The sequence below is a fragment of the Erinaceus europaeus genome, chromosome 4 (assembly GCF_950295315.1).
Source record: "Erinaceus europaeus chromosome 4, mEriEur2.1, whole genome shotgun sequence".
Lineage (NCBI taxonomy): Eukaryota > Metazoa > Chordata > Mammalia > Eulipotyphla > Erinaceidae > Erinaceus > Erinaceus europaeus.
Window position 1 is genome coordinate 153,196,076 of NC_080165.1, and position 19,567 is coordinate 153,215,642.

General features: G+C 52.3%; 1 protein-coding gene across 2 annotated transcripts in view; it reads right to left on the minus strand.

The window, feature by feature from the left end:
• Window positions 1–19,567, minus strand: part of FHL5 (four and a half LIM domains 5) — a 46,140-nt gene that overhangs the window by 12,197 nt on the left and 14,376 nt on the right. For both annotated transcript variants that reach the window (XM_060190748.1, XM_060190747.1), the window contains exons 3-4: window positions 18,244–18,418; window positions 16,315–16,484 (exon numbers count right to left, since the gene is read on the minus strand). In XM_060190748.1, the coding sequence (XP_060046731.1) occupies window positions 16,315–16,484; window positions 18,244–18,418 (345 nt within the window). The remainder of the gene's footprint in view (window positions 1–16,314; window positions 16,485–18,243; window positions 18,419–19,567) is intronic.

The following is a 19,567-nucleotide window of genomic DNA, read 5'->3' on the forward strand; positions in this document are numbered from 1 at the left end:
CCTCCCTGACTGCTCCCTGACTATTTCCTGACTGCTTCCTGACTGCTCCCTGACTATTTCCTGACTGCTCGCTGACTGCTCCCTGACTATTTCCTGACTATTTCCTGACTGCTCCCTGACTATTTCCTGACTGCTCCCTGACTGCTTCCTGACTCCTCCCTGATTGCTTCCTGACTATTTCCTGACTGCTCCCTGACTGCTTCCTGACTGCTTCCCGACTATTTCCTGACTGCTCCCTGACTGCTTCCAGTTTCCTGACTGCTCCCTGACTATTTCCTGACTGCTCCCTGACTGCTTCCTGACTCCTCCCTGACTGCTTCCTGACTATTTCCTGACTGCTTCCCGACTATTTCCTGACTGCTCCCTGACTGTTTCCTGACTATTTCCTGACTGCTTCCCAACTATTTCCTGACTGCTTCCTGACTGCTCACTGACTATTTCCTGACTGCTCCCTGACTATTTCCTGACTATTTCCTGACTGCTCCCTGACTGCTTCCTGACTGCTCCCTGACTATTTCCTGACTATTTCCTGACTGCTCCCTGACTGCTTCCTGACTCCTCCCTGACTGTTCCCTGACTATTTCCTGACTGCTCCCTGACTATTTCCTGACTGCTCCCTGACTGCTTCCTGACTCCTAACTGACTGCTTCCTGACTATTTCCTGACTGCTCCCTGACTATTTCCTGACTGCTTCCTGACTATTTCCTGACTGCTTCCTGACTGTTTCCTGACTGCTCCCTGACTATTTCCTGATTATTTCCTGACTGCTCGTGGACTGCTTCCTGACTGCTCCCTGACTATTTCCTGACTGCTCCCTGACTGCTTCCTGACTCCTCCCTGACTGCTTCCTGACTGCTCCCTGACTGCTTCCTGACTATTTCCTGACTGCTCCCTGACTGCTTCCTGACTGCTTCCTGATTATTCCCTGACTGCTCCCTGACTGATCCCTGACTGCTACCTGACTGCTCCCTGACTGCTTCCTGACTATTTCCTGACTGCTTCCTGACTATTTCCTGACTGCTCCCTGACTGCTTCCTAACTGTTTCCTGACTGCTTCCTGACTGCTCCCTGACTATTTCCTGACTGCTCCCTGACTACTTCCTGACTATTTCCTGACTGCTTCCTGACTATTTCCTGACTGCTCCCTGACTGCTTCCTGACTCCTCGCTGACTGCTTCCTGACTATTTCCTGACTGCTCCCTGACTGCTTCCTGACTGCTTCCTGACTGCTTCCTGACTATTTCCTGACTGCTCCCTGACTGCTTCCTGACTATTTCCTGACTGCTTCCTGACTGTTTCCTGACTGCTCCCTGACTATTTCCTGACTATTTCTTGACTGCTCCCTGACTATTTCCTGACTGCTCCCTGACTACTTCCTGACTATTTCCTGACTGCTTCCTGACTATTTCCTGACTGCTCCCTGACTGCTTCCTGACTCCTCGCTGACTGCTTCCTGACTATTTCCTGACTGCTCCCTGACTGCTTCCTGACTGCTTCCTGACTGCTTCCTGACTATTTCCTGACTGCTCCCTGACTGCTTCCTGACTCCTCGCTGACTGCTTCCTGACTATTTCCTGACTGCTCCCTGACTGCTTCCTGACTGCTTCCTAACTGTTTCCTGACTGCTTCCTGACTGCTCCCTGACTATTTCCTGACTGCTCCCTGACTACTTCCTGACTATTTCCTGACTGCTTCCTGACTATTTCCTGACTGCTCCCTGACTGCTTCCTGACTCCTCGCTGACTGCTTCCTGACTATTTCCTGACTGCTCCCTGACTGCTTCCTGACTGCTTCCTGACTGCTTCCTGACTATTTCCTGACTGCTCCCTGACTGCTTCCTGACTATTTCCTGACTGCTTCCTGACTGTTTCCTGACTGCTCCCTGACTGCTTCCTGACTATTTCCTGACTGCTCCCTGACTATTTCCTGACTATTTCCTGACTGCTCCCTGACTATTTCCTGACTATTTCCTGACTCCTGCTTCCTGACTATTTCCTGACTGCTCCCTGACTGCTTCCTGACTGCTTCCTGACTATTTCCTGACTGTTTCCTGACTGCTCCCTGACTATTTCCTGACTATTTCCTGACTGCTCCCTGACTATTTCCTGACTGATCCCTGACTGCTTCCTGACTCCTCCATGACTGCTTCCTGACTATTTCCTGACTGCTCCCTGACTATTTCCTGACTGCTTCCTGACTGTTTCCTGACTGCTCCCTGACTATTTCCTGATTATTTCCTGACTGCTCCCTGACTGCTCCCTGACTATTTCCTGACTGCTCCCTGACTGCTTGCTGACTCCTCCCTGACTGCTTCCTGACTATTTCCTGACTGCTTCCTGACTATTTCCTGACTGCTCCCTGACTGCTTCCTGACTGCTTCCAAACTGCTTCCTGATTATTACCTGACTGCTCCCTGACTGATCCCTGACTGCTTCCTGACTGATCCCTGACTGCTTCCTGACTGCTTCCTGACTATTTCCTGACTGCTTCCTGACTATTTCCTGACTGCTCCCTGACTTCTTCCTGACTATTTCCTGACTGCTCCCTGACTGCTCCCTGACTATTTCCTGACTGCTCCCTGACTACTTCTTGACTATTTCCTGACTGCTTCCTGACTATTTCCTGACTGCTCCCTGACTGCTTCCTGACTATTTCCTGACTGCTCCCTGACTATTTCCTGACTGCTCCCTGACTGCTTCCTGACTCCTCCCTGACTGCTTCCTGACTATTTCCTGACTGCTTCCCGACTATTTCCTGACTGCTCCCTGACTGCGCCCTGACTGCTTCCTGACTGTTTCCTGACTGCTCCCTGACTATTTCCTGACTGCTCCCTGACTGCTTCCTGACTCCTCCCTGACTGCTTCCTGACTATTTCCTGACTGCTTCCCGACTATTTCCTGACTGCTCCCTGACTGCTCCCTGACTGCTTCCTGACTATTTCCCGACTGCTTCCCGACTATTTCCTGACTGCTTCCTGACTGCTCCCTGACTATTTCCTGACTGCTCCCTGACTATTTCCTGACTGCTCCCTGACTGCTCCCTGACTGCTCCCTGACTATTTCCTGACTATTTCCTGACTGCTCCCTGACTGCTCCCTGACTGCTCCCTGACTGCTCCCTGACTATTTCCTGACTATTTCCTGACTGCTCCCTGACTGCTTCCTGACTCCTCCCTGACTGTTCCCTGACTATTTCCTGATTGCTCCCTGACTGCTCCCTGACTATTTCCTGACTGCTCCCTGACTGCTTCCTGACTATTTCCTGACTGCTTCCTGACTATTTCCTGACTGCTTCCTGAGTGTTTCCTGACTGCTCCATGACTGCTCCCTGACTATTTCCTGATTATTTCCTGACTGCTCCCTGACTGCTCCCTGACTATTTCCTGACTGCTCCCTGACTATTTCCTGACTGCTCCCTGACTGCTCCCTGACTGCTCCCTGACTAATTCCTGACTGCTCCCTGACTGCTCCATGACTAATTCCTGACTGCTCCCTGACTATTTCCTGACTGCTCCCTGACTGCTCACTGACTGCTCCCTGACTGCTCCCTGAGTATTTCCTGACTATTTCCTGACTATTTCCTGACTGCTCCCTGACTGCTTCCTGACTGCTCCCTGACTGCTTCCTGACTATTTCCTGACTGCTCCCTGACTGCTCCCTGACTGCTTCCTGACTGCTCCCTGACTGCTCCCTGACTGCTTCCTGACTATTTCCTGACTGCTCCCTGACTGCTCCCTGACTGCTTCCTGACTGCTCCCTGACTATTTCCTGACTGCTCCCTGACTATTTCCTGACTATTTCCTGACTGCTCCCTGACTATTTCCTGACTGCTCCCTGACTATTTCCTGACTATTTCCTGACTGCTTCCTGACTATTTCCTGACTGCTCCCTGACTGCTCCCTGACTATTTCCTGACTGCTTCCTGACTATTTCCTCACTGCTCCCTGACTGCACCCTGACTATTTCCTGACTGCTCCCTGACTGCTTCCTGACTGCTCCCTGACTATTTCCTGACTATATCCTGACTGCTCCCTGACTATTTCCTGACTGCTCCCTGACTGCTCCCTGACTGCTTCCTGACTATTTCCTGACTGCTCCCTGACTGCTTCCTGACTATTTCCTGACTGCTCCCTGACTATTTCCTGACTGCTCCCTGACTGCTCCCTGACTACTTCCTGACTATTTCCTGACTATTTCCTGACTGCTCCCTGACTGCTCCCTGACTGCTTCCTGACTATTTCCTGACTGCTTCCTGACTGCTCCCTGACTGCTCCCTGACTGCTTCCTAACTGTTTCCTGACTGCTCGCTGACTGCTCCCTGACTATTTCCTGACTGCTCCCTGACTGCTCCTTGACTGCTTCCTGACTGCTCCCTGACTATTTCCTGACTGCTTCCTGACTGCTCCCTGACTGTTTCCTGACTGCTCCCTGACTGCTCCCTGACTGCTTCCTGACTGCTCCCTGACTGCTCCCCGACTGCTCCCTGACTGATCCCTGACTATTTCCTGACTGCTCCCTGACTGGTCCCTGACTATTTCCTGACTGCTCCCTGACTGCTCCCTGACTATTTCCTGACTATTTCCTGACTGCTCCCTGACTGCTTCCTGACTCCTCCCTGACTGTTCCCTGACTATTTCCTGACTGCTCCCTGACTATTTCCTGACTGCTCCCTGACTGCTTCCTGACTCCTCCCTGACTGCTTCCTGACTATTTCGTGACTGCTTCCTGACTGCTTCCTGACTATTTCCTGACTGCTTCCTGACTGTTTCCTGACTGCTCCCTGACTATTTCCTGATTATTTCCTGACTGCTCCCTGACTGCTTCCTGACTGCTCCCTGACTATTTCCTGACTGCTCCCTGACTGCTCCCTGACTATTTCCTGACTGCTCCCTGACTGCTCCCTGACTGCTCCCTGACTGCTTCCTGACTGCTCCCTGACTATTTCCTGACTGCTCCCTGACTGCTCCCTGACTGCTTCCTGACTATTTCCTGACTGCTCCCTGACTGCTTCCTGACTGCTCCCTGACTATTTCCTGACTGCTCCCTGAATGCTCCCTGACTGCTTCCTGACTGCTCCCTGACTATTTCCTGACTATTTCCTGACTGCTCCCTGACTATTTCCTGACTGCTCCCTGACTGCTTCCTGACTATTTCCTGACTGCTCCCTGACTGCTCTCTGACTGCTTCCTGACTATTTCCTGACTGCTCCCTGACTGCTCCCTGACTGCTCCCTGACTATTTCCTGACTGCTCCCTGACTGCTCCCTGACTATTTCCTGACTGCTTCCTGACTATTTCCTGACTGCTCCCTGACTATTTCCTGACTGCTCCCTGACTGCTCCCTGACTGCTCCCTGACTACTTCCTGACTATTTCCTGACTGCTTCCTGACTATTTCCTGACTGCTCCCTGACTGCTTCCTGACTATTTCCTGACTGCTTCCTGACTGCTCCCTGACTGCTCCCTGACTGCTCCCTGACTGCTTCCTAACTGTTTCCTGACTGCTCGCTGACTGCTCCCTGACTATTTCCTGACTGCTCCCTGACTGCTCCCTGACTACTTCCTGACTATTTCCTGACTGCTTCCTGACTATTTCCTGACTGCTCCCTGACTGCTCCCTGACTGCTCCCTGACTATTTCCTGACTGCTCCCTGACTGCTCCCTGACTGCTTCCTGACTATTTCCTGACTGCTTCCTGACTGCTCCCTGACTGCTCCCTGACTGCTCCCTGACTGCTTCCTAACTGTTTCCTGACTGCTTCCTGACTGCTCCCTGACTATTTCCTGACTGCTCCCTGACTTCTTCCTGACTATTTCCTGACTGCTCCCTGACTGCTCCCTGACTGCTTCCTGACTATTTCCTGACTGCTTCCTGACTATTTCCTGACTGCTCCCTGACTGCTTCCTAACTGCTTCCTGACTGCTTCCTGACTGCTCCCTGACTGCTTCCTGACTATTTCCTGACTGCTCCCTGACTATTTCCTGACTGCTCCCTGACTGCTCCCTGACTATTTCCTGACTGCTCCCTGACTATTTCCTGACTGCTCCCTGACTACTTCCTGACTATTTCCTGACTGCTTCCTGACTACTTCCTGACTATTTCCTGACTGCTTCCTGACTGCTTCCTGACTATTTCCTGACTGCTCCCTGACTGCTCCCTGACTGCTCCCTGACTGCTCCCTGACTGCTCCCTGACTGCTCCCTGACTATTTCCTGACTGCTCCCTGACTGCTTCCTGACTGCTTCCTGACTGCTCCCTGACTATTTCCTGACTGCTCCCTGACTGCTCCCTGACTATTTCCTGACTGCTCCCTGACTGCTTCCTGACTGCTCCCTGACTATTTCCTGACTGCTCCCTGACTGCTTCCTGACTATTTCCTGACTGCTCCCTGACTGCTCCCTGACTGCTTCCTGACTATTTCCTGACTGCTCCCTGACTGCTCCCTGACTATTTCCTGACTGCTCCCTGACTATTTCCTGACTGCTCCCTGACTGCTCCCTGACTGCTCCCTGACTGCTTCCTGACTATTTCCTGACTGCTCCCTGACTGCTCCCTGACTGCTCCCTGACTGCTCCCTGACTGCTCCCTGACTGCTTCCTGACTGCTTCCTGACTATTTCCTGACTGCTCCCTGACTGCTCCCTGACTATTTCCTGACTATTTCCTGACTGCTCCCTGACTATTTCCTGACTGCTCCCTGACTGCTCCCTGACTGCTTTCTGACTGCTCCCTGACTGCTCCCTGACTGCTTCCTGACTATTTCCTGACTGCTCCCTGACTGCTCCCTGACTGCTCCCTGACTATTTCCTGACTGCTCCCTGAATGCTCCCTGACTGCTCCCTGACTGCTTCCTGACTGCTCCCTGACTGCTCCCTGACTGCTCCCTGACTGCTCCCTGACTGCTTCCTGACTGCTCCCTGACTGCTTCCTGACTGCTTCCTGACTGCTCCCTGACTATTTCCTGACTATTTCCTGACTGCTCCCTGACTATTTCCTGACTGCTCCCTGACTGCTCCCTGACTGCTTCCTGACGGCTCCCTGACTGCTCCCTGACTGCTTCCTGACTATTTAGTGACTGCTCCCTGACTGCTTCCTGACTATTTCCTGACTGCTCCCTGACTATTTCCTGACTGCTCCCTGACTGCTCCCTGACTGCTTCCTGACTGCTCCCTGACTGCTCCCTGACTATTTCCTGACTGCTCCCTGAATGCTTCCTGACTGCTCCCTGACTATTTCCTGACTGCTCCCTGACTGCTCCCTGACTATTTCCTGACTGCTCCCTGACTATTTCCTGACTGCTCCCTGACTGCTCCCTGACTGCTCCCTGACTACTTCCTGACTATTTCCTGACTGCTTCCTGACTATTTCCTGACTGCTCCCTGACTGCTCCCTAACTGTTTACTGACTGCTCGCTGACTGCTCCCTGACTATTTCCTGACTGCTCCCTGACTGCTCCCTGACTGCTCCCTGACTACTTCCTGACTATTTCCTGACTGCTTCCTGACTATTTCCTGACTGCTCCCTGACTGCTCCCTGACTGCTCCCTGACTATTTCCTGACTGCTTCCTGACTGCTCCCTGACTGTTTCCTGACTGCTCCCTGACTGCTCCCTGACTGCTTCCTGACTGCTCCCTGACTGCTCCCTGACTATTTCCTGACTGCTCGCTGACTGCTCCCTGACTGCTCCCTGATTATTTCCTGACTATTTCCTGACTGCTCCCTGACTGCTCCCTGACTATTTCCTGACTGCTCCCTGACTGCTTCCTGACTCCTCCCTGACTGCTTCCTGACTATTTCCTGACTGCTTCCCGACTATTTCCTGACTGCTCCCTGACTGCGCCCTGACTGCTTCCTGACTGTTTCCTGACTGCTCCCTGACTATTTCCTGACTGCTCCCTGACTGCTTCCTGACTCCTCCCTGACTGCTTCCTGACTATTTCCTGACTGCTTCCCGACTATTTCCTGACTGCTCCCTGACTGCTCCCTGACTGCTTCCTGACTATTTCCTGACTGCTTCCCGACTATTTCCTGACTGCTTCCTGACTGCTCCCTGACTATTTCCTGACTGCTCCCTGACTATTTCCTGACTATTTCCTGACTGCTCCCTGACTGCTCCCTGACTGCTTCCTGACTGCTCCCTGACTATTTCCTGACTATTTCCTGACTGCTCCCTGACTGCTTCCTGACTGCTCCCTGACTATTTCCTGACTGCTCCCTGACTGCTTCCTGACTCCTCCCTGACTGCTTCCTGACTATTTCCTGACTGCTCCCTGACTGCTTCCTGACTGCTTCCTGACTGCTCCCTGACTGCTCCCTGACTATTTCCTGACTGCTCCCTGACTGCTCCCTGACTGCTCCCTGACTGCTTCCTGACTATTTCCTGACTGCTCCCTGACTGCTTCCTGACTATTTCCTGACTGCTCCCTGACTGCTCCCTGACTATTTCCTGATTATTTCCTGACTGCTCCCTGACTGCTCCCTGACTGCTCCCTGACTATTTCCTGACTGCTCCCTGACTATTTCCTGACTGCTCCCTGACTGCTCCCTGACTGCTCCCAGACTAATTCCTGACTGCTCCCTGACTGCTTCCTGACTGCTTCCTGACTGCTCCCTGACTATTTCCTGACTGCTCCCTGACTGCTCACTGACTGCTCCCTGACTGCTTCCTGACTGCTCCCTGACTATTTCCTGACTATTTCGTGACTGCTCCCTGACTATTTCCTGACTGCTCCCTGACTGCTCCCTGACTGCTTCCTGACTGTTCCCTGACTGCTCCCTGACTACTCCCTGACTGCTTCCTGACTATTTCCTGACTGCTCCCTGACTGCTTCCTGACTATTTCCTGACTGCTCCCTGACTGCTCCCTGACTATTTCCTGACTGCTCCCTGACTGCTTCCTGACTATTTCCTGACTGCTCCCTGACTGCTCCCTGACTGCTTCCTGACTGCTCCCTGACTATTTCCTGACTGCTCCCTGACTATTTCCTGACTGCTTCCTGACTATTTCCTGACTGCTCCCTGACTGCTCCCTGACTGCTTCCTGACTATTTCCTGACTATTTCCTGACTGCTCCCTGACTATTTCCTGACTGCTCCCTGACTGCTCCCTGACTGCTCCCTGACTGCTCCCTGACTATTTCCTGACTGCTCCCTGACTGCTCCCTGACTGCTCCCTGACTGCTCCTTGACTGCTCCCTGACTGCTTCCTGACTGCTTCCTGACTATTTCCTGACTGCTCCCTGACTGCTCCCTGACTGCTCCCTGACTGCTTCCTGACTGCTCCCTGACTATTTCCTGACTATTTCCTGACTGCTCCCTGACTGCTCCCTGACTATTTCCTGACTGCTCCCTGACTGCTCCCTGACTTCTTCCTGACTATTTCCTGACTGCCCCCTGACTGCTCCCTGACTGCTCCCTGACTGCTTCCTGACTGCTTCCTGACTATTTCCTGACTGCTCCCTGACTGCTTCCTGACTATTTCCTGACTGCTTCCTGACTATTTCCTGACTGCTCCCTGACTGCTCCCTGACTGCTTCCTGACTATTTCCTGACTGCTTCCTGACTGCTCCCTGACTGCTCCCTGACTGCTTCCTAACTGTTTCCTGACTGCTTCCTGACTGCTCCCTGACTATTTCCTGACTGCTCCCTGACTGCTCCCTGACTGCTTCCTGACTGCTTCCTGACTATTTCCTGACTGCTCCCTGACTATTTCCTGACTGCTCCCTGACTGCTCCCTGACTGCTCCTTGACTTCTTCCTGACTATTTCCTGACTGCTTCCTGACTGCTCCCTGACTATTTCCTGACTGCTTCCTGACTATTTCCTGACTATTTCCTGACTGCTCCCTGACTATTTCCTGACTGCTCCCTGACTGCTCCCTGACTGCTCCCTGACTGCTCCCTGACTATTTCCTGACTGCTCCCTGACTGCTTCCTGACTGCTCCCTGACTGCTCCCTGACTGCTTCCTGACTATTTCCTGACTGCTCCCTGACTGCTCCCTGACTGCTCCCTGACTATTTCCTGACTGCTCCCTGACTGCTCCCTGACTGCTCCCTGACTATTTCCTGACTATTTCCTGACTGCTCCCTGACTATTTCCTGACTGCTCCCTGACTGCTCCCTGACTGCTCCCTGACTGCTCCCTGACTATTTCCTGACTGCTCCCTGACTGCTCTCTGACTGCTCCCTGACTGCTTCCTGACTGCTCCCTGACTATTTCCTGACTGCTCCCTGACTGCTCCCTGACTGCTCCCTGACTTCTTCCTGACTATTTCCTGACTGCTCCCTGACTGCTCCCTGACTGCTCCCTGACTGCTCCCTGACTGCTCCCTGACTGCTTCCTGACTGCTCCCTGACTGCTCCCTGACTGCTCCCTGACTATTTCCTGACTGCTCCCTGACTGCTCCCTGACTATTTCCTGACTGCTCCCTGACTGCTCCCTGACTGCTCCCTGACTTCTTCCTGACTATTTCCTGACTGCTCCCTGACTGCTCCCTGACTGCTCCCTGACTGCTCCCTGACTTCTTCCTGACTATTTCCTGACTGCTCCCTGACTGCTCCCTGACTGCTTCCTGACTGCTTCCTGACTTCTTCCTGACTATTTCCTGACTGCTCCCTGACTATTTCCTGACTGCTCCCTGACTGCTCCCTGACTGCTTCCTGACTATTTCCTGACTGCTCCCTGACTGCTCCCTGACTGCTTCCTGACTGCTCCCTGACTATTTCCTGACTATTTCCTGACTGCTCCCTGACTATTTCCTGACTGCTCCCTGACTACTTCCTGACTATTTCCTGACTGCTCCCTGACTGCTCCCTGACTGCTTCCTGACTGCTCCCTGACTATTTCCTGACTGCTCCCTGACTGCTCCCTGACTGCTCCCTGACTATTACCTGACTGCTTCCTGACTATTTCCTGACTGCTCCCTGACTGCTCCCTGACTATTTCCTGACTGCTCCCTGACTGCTCCCTGACTATTTCCTGACTGCTCCCTGACTGCTCCCTGACTGCTCCCTGACTACTTCCTGACTATTTCCTGACTGCTTCCTGACTATTTCCTGACTGCTCCCTGACTGCTCCCTGACTGCTTCCTGACTATTTCCTGACTGCTCCCTGACTGTTTCCTGACTGCTCCCTGACTGCTTCCTGTGTTTTGATTGCTAGGTCACAGTGTCTTTGAGGCCCATGGCTCTGCAGCTCCTGGGGTAGCTGTGAATCCTTGTATTGACTCGAGAAAGGCATTATCTAAGATGGCTCCTGTCACCTCTGTATCCAACTAACTAGGTATAGAAAAGATTGAGTCTGTTTATTCTGTCTTTTTTGCCTCCAGGGTTATCACTGGGTCTCAGTGCCTGCACTACGAATCCACTGCTCCTGGAGGCCATTTTTCCCCGTTGTTCTTATTGATATTATTATTGTTGTTGCTGCTACTGCTGCTCTTGTTGGATAGGACAGAGAAAAATTGAGAGAGGAAGGGAAGACAAAGAGGGGAAGAGAAAGACAGACACCTGCAGACCTGCAGACTGTTTTGAAGCGACCCCCCTGTAGGTGGGGATCTGGGGCCTTGAACCGGGATCCTTGAGCTTCATACTACATGTGCCCAACCCAATGTGCTACTGCCCGGCCCCCTATTCTAAGTCATCTTCTTGCTGACAAATTTCAAAGCTATGAAATATGTTTTGGGAAAAAATGTAATATATTTCTAATCTTGAAAGAAATATCTTAAAGACATTTGATAGAAATGCTATTTTTTCCCTACAGGTGAAAAAAAAAAGAAACAAAAAACCTACCTGGTTCTAAATAACTAAGAGGGAAATACAGAGGTTTATGTGAAGCTAGGTATCAAAAGACCCCAATTGACTTCAAATACCTAGTGGCACACACAGTAGGATTCAATATTCCTTTGACTTGATTGGCAAATGATTAGCAGGCACTACTTCAAAGATCTGGAGCTTGAGGAGTGTGTTCACAGCAAAATAAAACTTGATCTACACTTCAAAGAGGGTTTGAGTTGGGGGAGGAGATCCTGGAGCCTGAGTTCCTTCAGAAGAACCAAGCTGGCTGGGATAAAGCCTCCAGATAAGCCTGGTTCCTGTCATTGACTGACACCAGGATTCAGAACCAGCTTCTCTGGCTGAGTGAACTCCGAGGCCGCAGCCATGTGCTCATCAGGTGACAGTCAGCGAGTCTTAGAACACGGTTCTCTCTGTTTGAACCCTGATGATTCATGTATAGTTTCAGGTTATTTGCTTGCTGGTAGAAAATAAATTTTACTTCTAAGAAATAAAATTAAAAAAAAATCCTCAAGACCTAGTTGACATGTAGTTTATGCCTTCTTGTTTTGTTCATTGATTTTATACTTGTTTGTTTATTTATTTTTGTTTGGATTGAACCAATTGTTTTGTTTCATCGGGGACTGTCTTGATCAGAAACATTTATATTCAATATACTTTGAAAGATTGTGACTTTAAAAATTAAGTGAAAAATAGATCTGGCACGCCATGGTCAGTCTACTGATCAGAACAAACATTCCAGTGACTCCAGGTCAACTGCCGAATATGGAACTGGCCCCTGTGATCTGGGAAAGGACTTTGCCACAGCCTTCGGCAGCCCTGTGCACTGGTGTGCAAGCAGGATCTGCATGACCGTAGAAGACACTTATTACTACTTTCCCAGTAGATATTCTAAGATTATTCCCATAAGCCTCATTAACATTTCAGTATAAATTTTTAAGAAACAAAGCTTAAATATGGCCAGTTAAAAATGGTCTCAGTTATTAGCAAGACTTAATAAATAGGGATGAGGAGGGAGAGCACAGAGTGAGACATGGATGGACATGGGGCACTGCACCACAGCAAAGGACTCTGGGAGGGAGGAGAGCACAGGGTGAGACATGGATGGACATGGGGCACTGCACCACAGCAAAGGACTCTGGGAGGGAGGAGAGCACAGAGTGAGACATGGATGGACATGGGGACACTGCACCACAGCAAAGGATTCTGGGAGGGAGGAGAGCACAGAGTGAGACATGGATGGACATGGGGCACTGCACCACAGCAAAGGACTCTGGGAGGGAGGAGAGCACAGGGTGAGACATGGATGGACATGGGGCACTGCACCACAGCAAAGGACTCTGGGAGGGAGGGAGAGCACAGGGTGACACATGGATGGACATGGGACACTGCACCACAGCAAAGGACTCTGGGAGGGAGGGAGAGCACAGGGTGAGACATGGATGGACATGGGGCACTGCACCACAGCAAAGGACTCTGGGAGGGAGGGAGAGCACAGGGTGACACATGGATGGACATGGGACACTGCACCACAGCAAAGGACTCTGGGAGGGAGGGAGAGCACAGGGTGAGACATGGATGGACATGGGGCACTGCACCACAGCAAAGGACTCTGGGAGGGAGGAGAGCACAGAGTGAGACATGGATGGACATGGGGCACTGCACCACAGCAAAGGACTCTGGGAGGGAGGAGAGCACAGAGTGAGACATGGATGGACATGGGGCACTGCACCACAGCAAAGGATTCTGTGAGGGAGGAGAGCACAGAGTGAGACATGGATGGACATGGGGACACTGCACCACAGCAAAGGATTCTGTGAGGGAGGAGAGCACAGGGTGAGACATGGATGGACATGGGACACTGCACCACAGCAAAGGACTCTGGGAGGGAGGAGAGCACAGGGTGAGACATGGATGGACATGGGGCACTGCACCACAGCAAAGGACTCTGGGAGGGAGGAGAGCACAGGGTGACACATGGATGGACATGGGGCACTGCACCACAGCAAAGGACTCTGGGAGGGAGGAGAGCACAGGGTGACACATGGATGGACATGGGGCACTGCACCACAGCAAAGGACTCTGGGAGGGAGGGAGAGCACAGGGTGAGACATGGATGGACATGGGGCACTGCACCACAGCAAAGGACTCTGGGAGGGAGGGAGAGCACAGGGTGACACATGGATGGACATGGGGCACTGCACCACAGCAAAGGACTCTGGGAGGGAGGAGAGCACAGGGTGACACATGGATGGACATGGGACACTGCACCACAGCAAAGGACTCTGGGAGGGAGGGAGAGCACAGGGTGAGACATGGATGGACATGGGGCACTGCACCACAGCAAAGGACTCTGGGAGGGAGGGAGAGCACAGGGTGAGACATGGATGGACATGGGGCACTGCACCACAGCAAAGGACTCTGGGAGGGAGGGAGAGCACAGGGTGACACATGGATGGACATGGGGCACTGCACCACAGCAAAGGACTCTGGGAGGGAGGAGAGCACAGGGTGACACATGGATGGACATGGGGCACTGCACCACAGCAAAGGACTCTGGGAGGGAGGGAGAGCACAGGGTGAGACATGGATGGACATGGGGCACTGCACCACAGCAAAGGACTCTGGGAGGGAGGGAGAGCACAGGGTGAGACATGGATGGACATGGGGCACTGCACCACAGCAAAGGACTCTGGGAGGGAGGAGAGCACAGGGTGACACATGGATGGACATGGGGCACTGCACCACAGCAAAGGACTCTGGGAGGGAGGAGAGCACAGGGTGAGACATGGATGGACATGGGGCACTGCACCACAGCAAAGGACTCTGGGAGGGAGGGAGAGCACAGGGTGAGACATGGATGGACATGGGGCACTGCACCACAGCAAAGGACTCTGGGAGGGAGGAGAGCACAGGGTGACACATGGATGGACATGGGGCACTGCACCACAGCAAAGGACTCTGGGAGGGAGAGACACAGAGTGACACATGGATGGACATGGGGCACTGCACCACAGCAAAGGACTCTGGGAGGGAGGGAGGGGTGAAGAGACCTTTGTAGCCTGGAGCAGAATGAAATTATACTCATATGTCAATGATTGCACTGTAAAAAGGAAATAAACACAGTTGGAATCTTGATTTAAAAACAAGAAACGACCAGTTTGTTAGTTGTCCAAAGCAGTGAGCTGCGACCCCCATCTTACTTGCAGTGTGTCTCCGGACTCTGCTCACTGTTTGGACGTCCCTTGCTATAGTCACAGGGCTGCTGTTGCTTGTATGATCAGTCCCTAAGCCAGTCTTTCAGGTGGAACAATAGAAATGTCTGATGTAAAATACTTTTATGACATCTTACTATACATTGCAATTTTCAGTCATTATTACCATATAAGTTAACAATTTAACTGAATGTATTGATGTCTCCTGTATGTGTGTGCTCTACATATAGACAAATTTGTGAGTAAACCTTTTTTCAGATTATTTGCTTTATTTTTCTTACATTTGCTAGGACAGAGAAAATTGAGAGTGGGGAAGAGAGAGAGAGAGGGAGAGAGAGAGACCTGCAGTTCTGCTTCGCTGCTCATAAAGTTTTCCTATGTAGGTGGGAATCAGGGGCTTGAACCTGTGTTCTTTGCACTTGTGCACTCAGTCATGTGTAACACTGCCCATGATGGACTCTCTCACATAAAATCGTAATGTAAAAAGGAATTGGACAAAGTTTGCTTTTCCCATCAGAAAACGTGTTCCATGAGCGTCTCAGTCTAGAGCCTCTCCATGCAACTCTAGGAAACGGAAAGAAGCCTGAGGCATCTCCCCGCTGTCTTGCCACTCGCTTGAGCGTGCCTACCTGCTGCTGGAAGGGAGAACCCTCACAGAGACGTGTGCCTCCTGCTTAGTCACAGCACGAGGAATGAGAGGGCCTTCCCATTCATGCCACGGTGGAACTACAGCGAGCCAAGACTCTAAGGAGGATTCTTTTTTTTTTAAATTAATTTATGTATTCCATTTTTTGCCCTTGTTTTATTGTTGTTGTTATTGATGTCATCATTGTTGGATACAACAGAGAGAAATAGAGAGAGAGGGGAGAGAAAGACAGACACCTGCAGACCTGCTTCACCACCTGTGAAGCGACTCCCCTGCAGGTGGGAAGATGGGGGCTCGAACCGGGATCCTTATGCTGGTCCTTGGACTTTGCACCACCTACGCTTAACCCTCTGCACTACAGCCCAACTCCCCTAAGGAGTATTCTGTACTCAGAGAAAGGATGCTGCCGTGAAACTACAGTGGCCAAGACTCTAAGGAGGATTCCGTATTCAGAGAAAAGGATGTGCCTTCTGCCAGAGTGCAAGCAGCTGGAGTCTGAAGTCATTCAAGCTTCTGGAGAGATAAGTTCATGCTGTGGCTGAGGTTCTACGGCCACGGGGTGCTCTCACTGCCCTGAATGTGCACGGACACAGATGGCCTGTCTTATCAGTTCCTTCCAGATGTCCAGTGCAGCTGAAACGGGGCGGGCTTGCCCGACTTACATAATTACCTTTTTGCAGAAGCTGCAGAAGGGAGCAAACTCCTTCTCGAAGCAGGGCACACAGTAGTGGCTGTTCTCCTTGGAGATCAAAGGCTTGGTTCCTATCGGCTGTCGGCAATGCTCACAGACAAAGCAGGTCTCATGCCAGTGGTTCCCCTTGAATTCCATTTTTCGGGAACCTGTACCCCCACACACACCCAGCAAGAGCCTATTAGTTCAAATCAGACATACTGTTATTTTTCTTAAGCAAAGCTATGTCAAATTACTCAAAACAAATTACTCAAATTACCCTATAATGATCCTTATAGAAAAGTGGCACCTGGCTAGCTTTCAAAACATTTATTTCTGGGGTGGGGAGAAGGAACTAGAGTTCAATTTTAACGATGCTGAAGCAGTGTAAGATACAGCCTAGAGATGTGGGTGTCCGAGATGATGGGTCTGCACGTCTGTGCTTGGTAGACAGATTGGCCCTTAACAGTCACTCAAGGCTTATTGGGTGACCAGGTCGCAGACTCTTAAAATTACCGCTGTGTAATCACTGACTCCCAGAAAAACCTGGGAATCCACTGTGGGAAAACCAGAGGAAATCATGGAGTCTTAGTGCTTGCCTACAAAGGGAGCCGTTTTTATGAACCCCCCTTTATCCATGACCGAAGATGAAAATGGCCCTAAAGCAGCTCTTCTTCCTCTAGCGTTTGCCCTTCTTCCGTAGCCAGTCAACAGCGTCAGGTTGAGCCTGATGTAGAGTTTCGAGACCTCCTTTGAATCTGGAGAGGTGGCAGTCGTTGACTATGTGGGACATAGTCTGTCTGGAGCCGCAGGGGCAGTTCGGGTCGTCTCTGGCTCCCCAGCGATGGAACATAGCGGCGCACCGGCCATGGCCTGTTCGATAGCGATTGAGGAGGGCCCAATTATAACGTGCTAGGTCAAAGCCGGGTTGACGCTCACAGGGGTCTGTGATGAGGTGTTTGTTCTTGACCTCACCTGACTGCTAACTCTGTTTCCAAGAGTCTGGAACAGAGAAGTTCAGTGTAGGCGTAGGGGACCAGATTGGGTGACGAGACGTCAAGCGTTGGACAGGGTGGGCGAAGATATCCGCGTAGATTGGCAGCTTATACCAAGGCTCAGCGCAATGGTGAGCCTCCTTAGCCCAAGACAGGCCAGAGACTGCTTCTCGCAACACAGTGTTCCTGTTATGGGTTCAGATTTTAGCTTTACTGCATGACTTAGATTCTGAGTTAAGATGTTTCTTTCTTTTTAAGATTTTTAAAATATTTATTTCGTTTTTGTTGCCCTTGTTTTATTGTTGTAGTTACTATTGTTGTTGTTATTGATGTCGTTGTTGGATAGGACAGAGAGAAATGGAGAGAGGAGGGACAGAGAGGGGGAGAGAAAGAGAGAGGGGGAGAGAAAGACAGACACCTGCAGACCTGCCTCACCGCCTATGAAGCAACTTTCCTACAGGTGGAGAGCCGGGGGCTCGAACCGGGATCCTAACGCCGGTCCTTGTGCTTTGTGCCACGTGCGCTTAGCCTGCTGCACCACGGCCCAACTCCCCTGAGTTAAGATGTTTCTATGGAAACGTGCACTACATTGTAATTTACACATCTCCATACTGAATAAATAGGGCTGGGGAGACAGCATGGTGGTTCTGCACACAGACTCTCCTGCCTGAGGCCCTGAGGGCCCAGGTTCCACCCCCAGCACCACCAGCAGCCAGGACTCAGCAAGGCTCTGCTCTCTCTGTTTCTCTCGTTCTCTCTCATTAAAACAAACCAGATGTCTTTGCAATTGCAGAATGACAGCTCTTGTGTTTCTAAAGAAGTCTTAACAGTGAGGAGAGCTGTGCTTCTCCAGGGCAGGGTGTAGTGGCTGCCTGCCGTCCCGTCTGGAGCCCAGTTCCCAGCTGCAGCTGGTCTGGTGAGCGCAGGGGCTTACCAGGCATGATGGTCTTCTTGCAGTGGAAGCATTTGGAAGAGCACTCGCTGGAGTAGCACTCGGAGCACAGCAGACGCTCATCCTTGGCGGCGAAGGGCTTCTCTACCAAAGACTGACTGCACTTGGCACAGTTGAAGCACCCTTCATGCCAGTGCCGGCCTTTGTAGCAGAGATCCTAGGAGACACGGGAGCAAACGTTCAGCAAAGGTCTCCGCAGCAAAATAAGCTGTTTAAAAGACAAACTACCTACTCGGAGCTCCCGTGCCAGCAGATAGCTGCTGGCCCTGGAGGCTGTTACGGACACTGCTCCCGGGGAGACAAGAGACTCTCGGCTAGTGGGGGCCAGAGACACTGCTCCCGGGGAGACAAGAGACTCTCGGCTAGTGGGGGCCAGAGACACTGCTCCCGGGAGAGACAGAGACTCTCGGCTAGTGGGGGCCAGAGACACTGCTCCCAGGGAGACAGAGACTCTCGGCTAGTGGGGGCCAGAGACACTGCTCCCGGGGAGACAGAGACTCTCGGCTAGTGGGGGCCAGAGACACTGCTCCCAGGGAGACAGAGACTCTCGGCTAGTGGGGGCCAGAGACACTGCTCCCGGGGAGACAGAGACTCTCAGCTAGTGGGGGCCAGAGACACTGCTCCCAGGGAGACAGAGACTCTCAGCTAGTGGGGGCCAGAGACACTGCTCCCAGGGAGACAGAGACTCTCGGCTAGTGGGGGCCAGAGACACTGCTCCCGGGGGAGACAGAGACTCTCGGCTAGTGGGGGCCAGAGACACTGCTCCCGGGGAGACAGAGACTCTCGGCTAGTGGGGGCCAGAGACACTGCTCCCGGGGAGACAGAGACTCTCGGCTAGTGGGGGCCAGAGACACTGCTCCCGGGAGAGACAGAGACTCTCGGCTAGTGGGGGCCAGAGACACTGCTCCCGGGGAGACAGAGACTCTCAGCTAGTGGGAGCCAGAGACACTGCTCCCGGGGGAGACAGAGACTCTCAGCTAGTGGGGGCCAGAGACACTGCTCCCGGGGAGACAGAGACTCTCGGCTAGTGGGGGCCAGAGACACTGCTCCCGGGGAGACAGAGACTCTCGGCTAGTGGGGGCCAGAGACACTGCTCCCGGGGAGACAGAGACTCTCGGCTAGTGGGGGCCAGAGACACTGCTCCCGGGGAGACAGAGACTCTCAGCTAGTGGGGGCCAGAGACACTGCTCCCGGGGAGACAGAGACTCTCGGCTAGTGGGGGCCAGAGACACTGCTCCCGGGGGAGACAGAGACTCTCGGCTAGTGGGGGCCAGAGACACTGCTCCCGGGGGAGACAGAGACTCTT